We start from the raw sequence: 15074 nt of genomic DNA, 5'->3' as shown, positions 1-15074 counted from the left end.
CCTGGCCTGCACCTTGTCGATGTGCTGTTATTTATTTTTGACATTTCTTTAAGAGAAATGCAGAACATTCACAGAAAAAATACTAATGTGAAAAACAATGCATTATCTGCACTCTGAACAGTTTTGAAGCCTCCCTATGAAGTATCTTTATTTAATATAAGACATCTTTACATTTTCAAATTATATCATTTGTGTGAAATTTTGTCATAATTAGCCTATGAATTATTGAGTTATGGTCAAAAATGTGTTTTATGTTGTCCCAGTAGCCTTGACCTTTGACCAAAGGTCGAAGAAATTCCCTCAAGGTGTTCCTGAGACATTGTGTTCTTGAAAATGGGGCAGGTCGACGGAAATGGCATTATGTGGCATGGTGGACTAATAAAAAGACATAAAATTCAAAAAAGTGGACAATATTTAAACTATAAAATGTAAAAGTAAACACATTCGGACAATTTTACATTTGGTCGGGGTCTTCAAGACAATTAGCTCATGCACTTACAAACATATATTTCCCCCCAGGTGTGAGATGAACTCTTCATCTTCCAAAAATAGCTCAGGACTGTCATATCTAATGTGAAGGTGCTCAATCATGGCACCATTCAAGCTACGGACAAATGTCGGCGTAACACTGTTGACTAACTTCCTGACCTTTTCAGTCTTAAGGAAATGCCATCTTCATGCCAGGGGGCTGGAGGTGAAGCTGGTGCAAGCCCTCCTCCATCATGGTGACCAGCTCGACAGTTGACGCTGGATGGTGACATCTGGTGCTGCTCTTCCTCACAGGGAGGGGTAAAAGAAGAAGATTGGTACTGACAGTTTACGGCGTGTGTAGCAGCCGTGGCCAAAGCATCACAGGCGGCCATGACCTCTCAACAATTACATTCAAGATAATAACACAAGTTTAAGTCCCCCGCAGACGCAAGGGTCAAAACCATAAATATGCAATAGCAACAATCTATATTGTAAGGCTTTATGCACTGCTGCATCTGCACTGAGAATCGAACTGCAGATTATCAAATTTCTTGTTTGTTATAATTCCTTAACTGGCTAAAAAAGAAGTGTCCATAATAATGATAGCTAGTACCATTTATCATCTGTCATCAACTCTGGTAAGAACACTAAATAGCTGCCATCACATGTAATTTTACATTAACTTATTAAAGTATAGTAAATTGAAATCCAAATAAATGACTCCTAATGAAAGTTTTGTCAAAATCTAAATTAAGCTAAATTCATTTGTCGTTAAACATGCATTGAGTAACACTATCTCAACAAAATCTAGTGCTGCAAATTACCACAATTCTATATATTCATCATTTACAAAGTGAACATCGTCGTGAAACTAGACCATAAACTCATTAAGAAGTGAGAAGTAGGGTAATTTTCTAATACGCTTACATACAATCAGACTTCTTTTTGCAACCAGTGGGCTCGCCCCCTGTTGGCCATTAGAAAGAATGCAGCTTTAACAGCCATGCTTGCATTAAAAAAAAAAAAAAAAAAAAAACGTTATCTGAAGATCACAAATTCATTATTTTGTTTTCCCAAAATAGCAAAGCTCATATTCTCATGCCTACTGTTTAATTTATCTTATCTTGAGAAAACAAAAGACAGATTCCTTGAGATAAAGAGATGATTTATCATGAGGAAAAGGCTTTTCTCTGCTTCAGCCAGCACTTGTTAAAATAAAACCTGCTCTAATGACAGAAATAAACTGTGAAGATTGAAATTTAGTGAAATAATCTCTCAATGCAAGTATTTCCATACCGTGTTGTCAAAAATGCAGTGTTACTGCAATTCTGATCCACTAGATGGCTTCAGAGTCCATTAGTTTGTCACCTGTGAGTACAGTATTATTTGGAGAAGGAGGAGAATATGAATGAAATAGTGTCCTTATGCATTCAATTCAAGATTGCATTGTTATCATTAGACAAATGATTGTTTTTTTTTTTCTTTGAGCATGCTTGTCCTCAGCAAAAGAACTGAGGAATACAGTGTCGTATATATACCTGCTTATATATTAAAAGGGATAAAATGATGTATTATGTAAAAAAGATTTGTTTTTGAGTGTACTGAGACTTTATCCATTTGAATGCATTTGCTGAGAAAATCCACAATTCAGCTGCAAACAGTCAGAGGAAGTTGTCACCATCAAAACAGACAGAGGGGAGAAAGTAATTCAGAGCAGTTAAGAGACACTGATTTCTGTTGTTCCTTCTCCTATTAAAGGCCTCAGTGAGAGGAAATAAAGCAGCGTTGCTACGTCAGGATTCCCATGAAAATCGAGTCACTAGGAAATATGGCAACTGTCAGCCATTATTGTCCACTGGAGGTTTACGCTGGAAGACCAGCTACTGTCCCTGGGGCTGAAAGCATAATTAATCATCATTGTGTGCTGGAAATCAAACTACTATCATACCAGCTCTACTTCTCTTTCTTTAAGAAAATGACTAATCAGTGTCGTCCTTCTGCCAGTAAAGTGAAATGGCCAGATATGTGAACAGCCAGTGTTCAGTGTTTCAGGATTCATGTTCAGTGAACACAAACAGTCTGTAACAGTGACTTAAAGGACTGTTACCGAGCCTAATTAAAGTACAAACCTTTGATTAGGAACGATGCACCTCCTTTTGCAACTTCCTGTCGCAGTGGAAAGGCAACGTGGTGCAGGGAGCGTTGTTTCTTATATCCTTGACGATGCCATGGCCCTGTCATGGGATTTCCCAGAGTTCCAGTGGGCCTCCTCCAACTGGAAACTAGGATTGGGATTCAAGTCAAATGTGACACTCAGGTGTGATTTGCAAGGCCTGATGGGATTTTGGTGGCATTTCTTTGTTCTCTGTCCTGAGGTTGTTATTATCAGGCTGTGGATTGTGAATGTAGACCTGTCCCAGCATCACACTGCAAAGAACACAACCAAGGCAAGACGCAGAGTGGACTGGGTGAATTCAGTTCCACTGTCACAGTGGATAGAACACCAACTGTGATCCCACGCTGGACAGAGCACATCCAATTGTGATGTCATAGTGGACAGAACATTCTCAATTGTGTTGCCATAATGGAAGGAGCACAGTTGCAATGTCACAGTAGCCACAACACATCCAACTGCAAGGTCCAAATGGCAAAAATACATCCATTCGTGATGTCACAGTGAACAGAACACATCCACATGTGACGTGATACTGGAAGGATCACAACCAAATGAGATGTCACAATGGAAAGAAGTTGTGACATAACAATAGGAAGAAGAAAAACAATTGTGATATGAAAGTAAAACAACCTAATTGTAATGTTGAAAGAACAAATCCAACCAAGATGTCACAGTAAAATGAACACATCCAATTATGATGTCACAGTGGAAGTAACGCAGACTAATTGTGACGACAGTGGAAAGAGCATTCGTAATGGTGATAGCAAGGTAGAAAGAACACAATAAATTGTGACGTCAGAATGGCCAGAATACTTCCAGCTGTGATGTTACAGTGGATAGAACACATCTAATTGTTACCTCACAGGGGCAGGGCCACAGGGACACTCGCCTGAACTCTGATTGGCCCCTGAAGTGCCCCCGCCCTGTCACTCATTGCTTGATTCTTTACAGGTGAGTAAATGTCACAAGCTATGCCACCTCAAATTACTTTTTCTAACTATGGTGATGCTGCATTTGCCTCATATGGGAGGGAAGGTCATAACGAGCAGCTGTTGTCGAACATTTCCTCCCCTTTCTTTAAGCCTCTCAGATGTCGATGACAGTGTCGACTGACTGAAAACTGACCGAATGAAAACTACTTTCACACAAAATGTAGACAGACACACAAATTCACCAATCACCACGATGAGGGGTAGATGGCATGTGTGTCGAGCTCTCTTCTTGGCCTCCTACAGGTCGCTGTGAGTCATGCACGATCTCGTGAGAATAGGGACTTGGAAGTGAAGTCTACAGATTCCATTTGATCCTTATTTCTGTGCTTTGTTATTGGGAAGATATTAATAAAAACATTGAGCCAGCACATTGAAGCATCCGTCAACCCCAGAGGGTTAAGATTGATTGCCTGTGGTGAAGCCTACTGACTTTTTGAGATATGATTTAGACATAATTAGTCCCAGATCAAATAAACAGAGGCAGCACCATGTGGTTGAGATATTAACTTCTCTGTAAGTTAATAATCTGCCTACTAACCAAGCAATGTGAGAGAACTGCTTCCTGTCACACCTGTCGACTCTGCCTAAAGAGGAGGAATATGGGTGGGTGAGGCTGGATGTTGTTGACAGGAGAAGAAGCTCTCGGGGCCTTTTGGTGCTCGAGGGCCTCTCTCCCTCCAGCTCCCAAGAACTATCCAGCGCTGCAGGGAGAAGTTTTCCGCTGTCGGCAAAACTTTTTTTTTGAGATGTTCTTTCGATGTTGTTCTTTCGCGGCCATGCTCAGCCAAGGAGAAACTGGACACAGTGGAGATCTGAGGGGAGCCCAGCTCAGGGGTAAAGCTTTCAGATCAATTTTTCTCCTGGGACACCACCTGAGCTTTTTTTGTTTGTTTGTTTTGCACCAGCAGCTACAATGAAAAAGGAACAGTTTCGTGATGGAGTCTTATGCCACAGTTTTGCCAGGATTTCACAAAGACATTTTAGATTCTTTTAGAGATTAATGACATTTTAAAACAGATTTAACTTTTAGGAGTCATATCCTTACATTTGAGAATTATTAGAGCATTTTGCTGTTTCATAATTCAATTCATTGCTGTCTGTGGTTGTATTTTAAATCAACACTCCTGTTGCAAATATAGCACTCGTCCATCTATTGAGGAGGAGTGGATATTATGCTGCAGAATGGCCACACTTTTTCAAAGTTCTTTGCTCATAGAAGCCAAAAAGATATTTCTCCTCCTAACTGGCTTCCCGACCTCCAAGAATCACACAAACAAGCTTTTCCAGGCACTAAAACTGTAGTTATATATAAAGAATGGAGTCTTAATGGGTTGAAAATTATGAAAAGTAGCTGGTTTTTATGACAGCCTGTTGTGTGACAGCCTGAATGCGGACCACAGAGAATTTACCCTGCTGCATCAATTATGATAATGTGCCATGATGAACTTTGGCCTCTATCCAAGAGTAAATATAGTGTGATGGGGCTTTTTTTGTATACACACTAATTGAAGCCATCTGCATTTGTTTGCAGGGGTGGCCTCATAAGGTGCATCTAAGATAGGCAGTATGTCCTCATGTTTCCTTCCATATGTGTGAGAGGCCTACTGGAATCGCTTTGCATTTCATTATAGTTCCTCTTAATGTTCAGATAATGTGTTCATCTTAGGATACTCAGCACCTCTTTGTGCGCCCTCAATGCATGAATGTATACATAATCATGCTGCGTGTCAGCAAACCTGCGTGAAAGCTGTAGTCTGTGGAAAGGTCCTAGAAATCTTTCAAAACCTTTTATATTGACTGCATGAGTCAATACGTCCTTCATGCATTCCAAAAAAGCAGTTTTCGGCGCAGCTTCAAAAGATGTAGGGGATTAGCAACTCAAGTGTAGCCTTGCTGTCACAGGCAGAGGTGCTTTGGGAGTTGCTCCAGCAAGCAGTGAGCTGCACTCATGCATATAGGATGAAGTGCACAGGACAGCAGACCGGCTCATTCACCCTTATTGCTCAGCCACCATCGCGTTGGCCAAGGGCATGGCAGCGGCAGCTGTTGCACGTACCACCTTTAGCTTGCCATGGTGAAGCTTCAACAAGCACACGCAACAAAATGCAATCAAAATGTGGTACGTTAGTGTTCCGTTTTTTAATTTGCCAGTTTAAAAAGTGTTGTCATTAGTAGTTCCTGGAGAGAAAGATGGAGCAGGGAGGCCAAGACGTAGACGTATTGCTTTTCCAAAACCAAAACTTTAGAGCTGAGATCATTAGGCTTGTTTCCGTGTTTGCCTCACAATACATTTGACTGTCAGTGCTTCTGGAGCGGCAGAAAGACGACAAGAGACAGGGTCATGTGGTTAAAACGGCAGCCGAGTCCAACCCTGAGGCATCGAGAACACATTTATGTGTCCATGTGTCGACTTTGATCTTTGATGGCCTTTCACATAAAATAATGATTTGTATGGAGAGATTTTGCAGCCTGTGCAGACCACTGATTATCATTTATAAATATACAACTGCCCTCTTCTGTAGAGCTTCGGCAGAATTAACCAGAAAAGAGGACAAACCACGGACCATTCAATTCAGAGGACCAACAAACACACATATTAAAGCAAAGGGAGCTGCACAGCTTTTACACAGACGCACATGCTCAGTCATCGTTCTCCAAGCCTCGGGCGCCGCAAAGCCCTCAACAATCTGCTGGTGGTTCAACGCCTTTGCTTGACCATCGTTAGTTCGTATCATAACCAGTCCTTTCAGCCTCTTCGTCCCACTGTGACTGTCCCACTGTGCTCCTGATTTCAGCCCTTCAGCCACAACTGTGACAGAATTAGTCAGAAACAGCAGAAAGTCCTCACACACTTCACTGAAGGATGAAGTTCCTCAGCAGTGTAGGAGTCACTGCTGGAGGATCTACAGTGAGCGTATTAGCATTTAGCTGAACCCAGTCACGGAATGCCTTGGGCATGTTTGATTTGTGTCTCTTAGTGTGCTTATCAGGTGGTGCATTAAATCAGCAATTGATTGAAGTAGATGCAACCGTTTTTAACAATGCAGAACTGCAGTAATAACTGTTATGTTCATATTAAAGTGTTGTAAATCATAGTGTTTAATCATATTAGAACTGTATCTTTATAAAGAAAAAAAAAAAAAAAGGCCTGTCGTTATTATGACTCCTGTCCCGCCCGCTTCTGTTGACTTTTTTCTTGCCCCGTCCCAGTCACGTGAAGAATGGTGAAATTGACTTGAATTGATCCCAGAGGAATCATGTGACCCACAAGGTTCCTGGAAAACTGGTAGCCTGTAGTGCAGATGCAATGTGCTTGTTTGAACTTGTTTCTGACTCCAGACGTCTTGATATTTGACATTCAATGTCACAATAATACTATTTCCGTGTTGTGTAAACATATTAAGATAACCGCACGAAATGTGAACAACATCTTTATTTAAATTGTGAAAAAAAAAAATGCAAAAACACTTGAATTACCTGAATAAATTGGCAGACAACCTGCCTGATTACGCAAGACGTTTTTTCCGAAGTGCTGGTTAAAAAAAAATCCTGAGTTTTCCCTCCAAGTCCATGGTTCAGCTTTGGTACATCAACAAAATGTGAAACTGTGAATAGGTGGTATACAGCTTCCTCACATCTGGCAAGTTTAACAGTGATCATTTACAGTCTCAAAAGGCTTTGATTAATCATGTTTATATGTGTGTGTTAAAACTAAAATATTTACATCATCATACAGAACAAAGCAATATAAAATGGTGTTTAATTCATATTTAAAGCACATGATTGTCCTTGTAGACTCCACTTTGGGCAATGAGTTTTGCATAGCTCTTTTTCCCCCATAAGTAATCCAATGATCATTTTCATTCGAATAGTTTTTTTTATTAACATAAAACTTTCAGAAAAATACTGATTTGGTGTTTATGCAAATCAGCCCAAAAGACCCTGGTGTCAAGGTTAAAACTGGACTAAATTTGGTTGTTTTTTTTTTTTCACATCCAGGTTCCACATTACTATCGTTCAAAAGCATTGAAATGACTATATTCTAGCGTGTGGTGTGACCCAGCTTCACACTGAAATATAGAAAAGATGATGAAGCCTCGTGTTAACGTAAATGTCTCGGTGCGATCTGCAAATCGCCAAATCAGTGTTTATTCTGCAGGTTTATTGGTGAGATAATGACATGTTAAATAGCAGCAACACATGCAGTTTCTGACATTTATTTTAGGTGATTCTTATGTGCAACATCACAAACTTGTCTGTGTGTGTGTGAGTGTCCCAGACGTGTAGGATGAAAAACAACATAAAGAAGAGTCTATTGTGGAGGAAGTGGTTTATCAAGTCCTCTCACCAGATTTTGTATGTTTTGCAGGTCATTCATAGAATCCTTAACAATGTTTTTCAGTGGAGGCGTTTTCTGCTTGGCCTTGGTTTTTTGTCTGTGATTGTCCGACACTGGACTTGTCTCTCTGCTCCCTGATTTGGACACCTCAGACTGCGAATTTGAACTGCCAGGCGATCTGGTCGCGAGCAGGTTTTGGCTCGAGGTGACAGAGGTGGGGATCAGATAAGGGTTGAATCGCAACCAAGGCCGAGGGCTGCGGAAACAGTGGTTTGTTGCCAACGTAGAGGTTGCAGAACAGGCGGGGAGAGCTGGAGCAATTGCAGCTTGTGCTGCCATGTATGGATAGAGCAGTCCTCCAAAGGGTGACAGTGAGATTCCCTGTGCAAAAAAAAAAAGAGTTAATTTTCCCAATACTACATTTTCTGATCTTTCAACATTTTCATGTACAGCCTTGTAAAACCCTGTTTACCAAAAAGTTAGGATGCTGTGTAAAATGTAAATAGAAACACAATGTGATGATTTGCAAAATACTGACAACCCCATATTTAATTGAAAATTGTACAAAGACAACATATATTCATGTTTTTGAAAATTATGTCTTCATTTAGAATTTCATGCCAGCAACACGTTTCAAAAAAAGTTGGGACAGTTGCAGCAAAAGCCTGGAAAAGTTGTGAAATGCTAAAAGATCACACCTGGTGGAACATCTCATAGTTAATTAGGTTAACTGGCAGCAGGTGAGTAATATGACTGGGTCTAAAAAGAGCCTGTGAGAGAGGCTGATTATTTCTGAGGTAAAGATGAGGAGGGGTTCACCACTCTGTGACAGACTGCACTGGCAAATAGTGCAACAATTTAAGAACAATGTTTCTCAATGGAAAACTGCAAAGAATTTAATGATGTGATTGTCTGCAGCACATAATGTCATTAAAAGATTTAGAGAATCTGAAGAAATCTCTGTATGCAAGGGACAAGGCTGAAAACCTGAATCTGTGATGATATGGGGGTGCATTAGTGCACATGGCATGGCTAGTCTGCACATTTGTGAAGGCTCCATTAATGCTGAACCACATACTCAGGTTTCTGACCAACACATGCTGCCAAGCAGATGACGTCCTTGTTAGGACAGCCTCGTTCATTTCAGGAAGACCATGACAAACCACATTCTGCACGTATTCCAACAGCACGCTGTGCCTGCAGTCCCGACTTGTCACCCACTGAAAATGTGTGGTGCATTATGAAACGTAAAATATGACAGCGGGGACGGTGAACTGTCGAACAGCTGAAATCGTACATCAAGCAGGAATGGGAAAACATTCCACTTTCTAAATGACAGCAGTCAGTCTCCTCAGTTCCCAAACGCTGACAGAGTGTTGTTAAAAGACGAGGTGATGCGACAGAGTGGTGAACATGACCCTGACTCAACTTTTTTGAAATGTGTTGCTATCATTTTCAAAAGCAATGAAACTTCACAGTTTCAACATTTGATATTTTGTCTTTGTGCTATTTTCAATTAAATATGGGATTTCAGTGTTATGCAAATAATCACATTATGTTCTCTTTACATTTTACACAGTGTTGCAACGTTTTTGGAAACAGGGTTGTAAAATAAGAATATGACTTTAGTTTATCAAATATTAAAGGTATGGACACAGTGGCATTAAATAAAAAAAAACAAAACAAAAGACAAGACACACAAAAAAACATGATCACTAACAATGCCATGCATGCTTTGCAGTTTAGTTTAAACTAATTTTATAGAGAAATTCAAAGGTGTTAGCCAATGATGTCAATAAAGGCATCTGATCTTATTCTGTAAAACAACAATACAATACAATAGTACTTAACACTCTACAATGACACTGACCTGTCTACTACAAAGGTCTTTAAGATGCACATTACAGTTTAATATAAGCTTGTTCTGAGGTTGCATTATTTAAGGTTTGTATTTGAACTGTTGTTTACACAGTTTTTGCTTCTCCGAAAAAAAAACAAACAAAAAAACAAGCTAGGGAATAATCAAGAAGCCAATTTTCACTCAGTTTTAGGGAAAGTAGAGATGGTGCCACAGAGAACTTTTTGGAAACCAAGAGGATGTAAACCAGCACTTTACTAGACCTGCATTCAGTGGTTAAAACCGCATGTAACCCCTTAATGCAAAGCCATGTCTCTGCGCAACCCCTGATCACAGGCTGCATGTCTATGAGTTGTGTCGCAGATTCTTGTTCCTTAATCATCTTACTAAGATTCATCTCTTGACCCCTTGCATGACGGGGACCACTGGCCTGGATTAGAGTAATGGTGTGACTGTAAAAAATGTCAAATCATTTGAGGCCTGCACTGCAGCAACAGATTGAGTCTGAAGATCTTGCTCACTAATATCTGTCAAGGAGTTCGGCCCAACTCTTAATCTGAGTTTACCCTAAAATTGTTCAACTTCAAATCAGCCTCCCATCCCAAACCCTTCCTTACTCAAACAACTGGCTCACGCTTCCTTGAATCAACGGAGGGAGAGTTAAAGTAGATAACACTGTATGAACTCTCTCTATCCTGATTCTCCTTGTCACCCAGTCCAAGCAGCAGAGTTATACATTACATACATAAAAAACATATGGGGCAGTTGGGGGTACCAGCAATAGGTGGTCCATCATCACATGGTGTTTAAAACGCTGTTTTAGGCTTTGGCACCAAAACTACTTGGTTAGATTAAGGAAAAGATCATGTTTTGGGTTAAAATTGTTTTTGTTATGTATGGTACGTAACTGAAGTTAATGTTAATTAGAATGAGTCAGTGTTGACATTCAGTTTCACACTGGACATGAACAGCGGTCTCCTATGGCTGTTTGACCTGCCCAACCACCCCATCCCTTTTGCTATTGTCATAATTACTAAGGCCACTAGAGGTCGCAGCCTAACAATAAATCTAAGTCTGACCAATGCAGCTGTTGTTCTGCATATCTGTTTACTATATGCTATAAAATATGTGTAATTTTAGAATATAGTTGTCTTGCTGATGTGTACCTGAGATGCCAGCATGTGCTGTGACAGGTGAAACATGAAGGGAGATGGAGAGGTGATGCTTTGAGAAGGAAGGCCTCCATTTTCGTGGTTATTCACTCTGGGCAAAGAGGAGAACACATGTTCCATACCAGCGGTGGAAAAAGCCTCTGGCTTCACTGACAGCTGTCCAGGGTGAACTAACAAAGGTGCCCCGAGCTTCAGAAACTGTTGGCTGCGCACACTTGAAAAATCCAAAGCCTGGCGGTGACCAGCGCTGAGGAACGATGAGCTCTGCATCCCAGGCAGGACCCCATCTTTGATTTTGCTCATGTGTCTTTCTGAAGAATCAGCATCCACGCAGCACGTGTCATCTGACGTTCTCGACACCGTTCTCTCTTTCGCCGCTCTTTCGTCACTCTTACTGATAGCAGACTTGCTCCACGGTATCTCCTCGCTCCTCTGAGTCAAAGCAGACACACGTTCAGTCCTGGAAGAGCTGGCTTCAGCAATGTCTTCCTCTTGTGGATCAATATCTGAATCACTTCCAATATTGCTCTCATCTGTGGGGCAAAATAATGACATTCATTAAATGGTTTTTGTGGTTAAAAGTAAAAAGAGAATACCTCTGCTTTGTCAGTCTTGTGTACTATCAGGGCTCACTGGGGACAGAGGTGAGATTCGTGACAGAGAGAATGACTGAGTGGAAACATCTTGAGGCACGAGCGACGCAGTGTTCATGTGTGATGAACCCCAACGGCTGATTCATTAAAGCAAACTATTTTTGCTTCATCAAACTGAGTCACACAGTAAACTGAGGTACATCTGAACAACTTCCTTCTGTGTTTGCGTAATGCCCATTGCTGCAATCCTTGCGCTCGAGCGGTTAAGATGTGAATCATGCAACCGCAATGTCCCTGGTTCAATTCCAGATGGAGACAGTTGTTACATGTCGTACCTCTGTCTTTGTCTCCAAGCTGCCTGTCTGTCAGCTGTGAGCTGCTTAAAATACATTGTCCAAGGTCCTCTTACTTAAGACCATGATATGTGGTTGAAAGCTGAAGTGAAAGCCAGTGTGTAGACGCTGAGTTAAGATTTGTAATAGTCAAGTACATATAATGATAAAATATCTGACACACCCATCTAATTCTCAGAATACATCATCTCTAGTGACCGCCTCAGAAAGCCGAAAATAGGTCTTTCTCACAAAGAAAGATGGATGAAGGGATGGAGGGATGGATGGATGGATGGATGAAGGGATAAATGGATGGATAAGATCCTGACATATCCTGAACACATCGATTATGGTTAGTTCTGTAGCGAATGATTTGGGATCATAGAAATTGCCATAAAGGCTGCTGCATGAAACAATAGGCTCTTAATTAACCCACCCTGACAGGTGGGCGTGGACGTCAGAGGGCTGCTCAGCAGCTCCCGGGGGGAGTAAAACAGATCGCTGGTGCTGGGTTGTTCACATGAGTCATCAGAATCAGCACAATCCTGGTCTGCTTTGCTGTGGTTCTCGTGCAGCGTAGAAATGGTTAACTGCTTATTCCTGCGGATCACAGATAGAGATTAGGTCTAGTACCACAACTTATGTCCTTTAATATAATATTGAACGCTGAAGGCAAAACAAATACCTCTTTTCTCGCCTCCCATTTCCAGTGTCTCTGAATCCTTTGGCAAAGGGATTGTTGTCGATTTTTAGCTGCGTAATCTTTTGGAGCAAAAGAAAAATTAGCGAGTTGGTCATTGCAGAATGCAGCTCCTTGCACAGTGACAGCAAAGTCCAGTATCAGTACCCATGCAGCTCATATGTGCGGCTAATGAGGGCCAGCTTTAAAGCATCTTTTTTAGGCCTTGTAACCCTAAAATCATCTCATTCTTCCAAACCATCCCAGCAGGCGCCAGATTCACGTTTTTCTCTAACTTTTCATACACGTCCCCTTCATTGCAAAATCCTTGCAGATGCATCTTGTGCTATAATGCATGTATGTAACTAGATAAGGTCTGCTGTTTCTCTCTCTCTCTCTGTGTGTGTGTGTGTGTGTAGATGGCGAGGATGAGGGTTACCCTTTCATTCTGATAGGCAGTGACAGCGATGAACTCTGTCTCTGGGAAAACGTAAGTCCTGAAGGTGCTGTATGGAAGCTTCATGATGTCGTTGGCTCTCACAATATGAAATCTGGGCTGGTATTTATGCATCGAATTCAAAATTGTCTGGAAAAATCAAGACAAAGACAGCAGAAAATGAATATTGTGGACTGGTAAATAATATCCTTTACTAACCTTATGTAGTTAAATGATATTGAAAAATAAGTAACAAGGTCACTGTGAACTCATATTGACATGTTCTGTGATATGTAATATTTCTACTTACAAATCCATGCTTATCCAAAACGTTGTTGGTGAGTTTGAGTTTATGAAAAGCAACGGGCTTGCTCATCCACTGCTCTCCTTTGGACGGGCTGTCCGGGTGGATGTACATGCGCTTTGGCATCTCCGGGTCAGCCTTCCCGGCCACCATCCAGCGGGAATTGTGAAATTTGTAGCGGCAGTCATCAATGGCGACAATGTCCATCAGCAGGATATACTTTGCTGTCTCATCCAGCCCATCGACCCGCACTTTGAAAGGCGGAAACATCCTCCTGTGGCAGAGAAATAACCAAAAACTGATGCACCCACACACGTGTTCACTTTTTACCATCAAGGACCTTCCAGTGGGCTTTAAGGAGCGTTTTTTGTTTATATAAAAGAGGATGGAGGATGCAAAGGTTTGATCAGAGTGGGAATACAGCATTTTTATTAGGCTATATATTATAATAACTGAGCATAATATTTATGGACCCCTGCAACTAAGTAAAGGGCCCTTGTGGTCCCCAATTTAACATTAAAAAAAGACTAATGTATGACTTGCTGCCTTTTCCTTCTGTGAAATGTGAATGAATGAACATAGTAAGCTTTATGGATACAATACTTGTACTTTTGGCACTCCAAAGTTACTCTTACACAGGTTTTTTTTCTACAAGACAACTAAATATCTCATCCCATAATTAAAAAAAATGACCATATAATGAAACGATGGCCCATGAAAACCGTGTACCTACCGTCCTGATTTTGTAATAACCATCTCTGTTCCCCTTTTGTGAAATTCACTCCATAAATTCTGGGAGTCCAGCGTGACTTTCGGGTCATCATCCGGCCCTTCCTCTGGCTGCGGGACCTTCGTGGGCCGCCTGTGACCTGGCTGATTTTGGCGTCGCAGCGCCGCGTCCGTGGCGGACCGCTCCGACAGAGGATCGGACAGGGAGGCGGCGTCTGGGAGGGTCAGCGCAGGGAAGAACGAGGGCTGAGCGGCGGCAAAGAAGGCTGACAAGGGCAAGGCACCTGGTCGATGAGCTTGGAAAGGATGGTAAGCCATGGCAGCTGCCGTGTCAACTGGATATCTCATCAGGGCATCCGATCTGACGGCTCGGCAGCGATAACCCACTTTAAAGCCTCAGCCCGCTTGCTGCTGCAGGCGCACGGGCGTCTCCGTCCAAACCGCAACAGCCTTTTTCAGAGTTTGTGAGTTTTGAAGCATGGCAGATAAATCAAAAGAGGGAATGCAAATTCCCACAAGTCTTCAAGCAAGGGCAAGGACGGTCCTTTAGTGCGCCCGCTCGCAAATCCGCCGCGGAGAGGCAGCGCACGTTGGCATCGGGAGCAAAACTTGTTCCAAAAGGCTGCGGCGGAGTGAGGGCGGAGAGGCGCAGAGGTGGCGCACCCGCAATCACACGTCTGCCCTCTCCGGCACATGCGACACTAACGAGCCTAACTTCTTGAACGTAGCTAATTCACGTCGTTCATGTGAGGCTACACGGCGCAGGGCGTGGTTTCATCCGCGCCGTCTGGAGGGAGATGGACAGCGCTCATGAACAGCATAAACAACATGAACAGGTAGCACAGCATGAACGAGTGATTCAACAGCTTTTAACGGTTTCGTTTTTATTAATACACTTGTAGTAATAACGATAATAGAATGAAAATAATTGTATTTATCCATTTGTTATTATATAATTACTATTATTCTCATACTACTACTACTATGATATAA

The 15074-nt window shown here is 41.7% G+C and overlaps 1 protein-coding gene across 1 annotated transcript; it reads right to left on the bottom strand.

The window, feature by feature from the left end:
* Positions 1–7154: 7154 nt before the first annotated feature.
* On the bottom strand, positions 7155–14705 carry LOC121617315 (T-box transcription factor TBX2b-like). The gene is made up of 7 exons (XM_041952458.1): positions 14086–14705; positions 13359–13626; positions 13052–13198; positions 12619–12695; positions 12370–12533; positions 11003–11541; positions 7155–8359 (listed from the first exon to the last, which is right to left on the bottom strand). Exons 1-7 carry the CDS (start codon positions 14427–14429, stop codon positions 7952–7954), a joined length of 1947 nt encoding a protein of 648 aa, XP_041808392.1. The 5' UTR covers positions 14430–14705; the 3' UTR covers positions 7155–7951.
* Between the last annotated feature and the right edge of the window lie 369 nt (positions 14706–15074).

The sequence above is a fragment of the Chelmon rostratus genome, chromosome 14, assembly GCF_017976325.1.
Source record: "Chelmon rostratus isolate fCheRos1 chromosome 14, fCheRos1.pri, whole genome shotgun sequence".
In the NCBI taxonomy this organism is placed as follows: domain Eukaryota; kingdom Metazoa; phylum Chordata; class Actinopteri; order Chaetodontiformes; family Chaetodontidae; genus Chelmon; species Chelmon rostratus.
The sequence above is the reverse complement of the archived record's forward strand: the minus strand, read 5'-3'. Positions and strand labels throughout refer to the sequence as shown.

Bases quoted from the DNA above. Each gene is read 5' to 3' on its own strand.
- LOC121617315 (XM_041952458.1), bottom strand. From the start codon at position 14,429: ATGAGATATCCAGTTGACACGGCAGCTGCCATGGCTTACCATCCTTTC. The intron at 12,534-12,618 runs GTATTTGTTTTG...TGTGATCCGCAG, and splicing joins AATGGGAGGCGAGAAAAGAG to GAATAAGCAGTTAACCATTT. The intron at 11,542-12,369 runs GTGGGTTAATTA...TTTGCCCCACAG, and splicing joins GTCCACGCCCACCTGTCAGG to ATGAGAGCAATATTGGAAGT.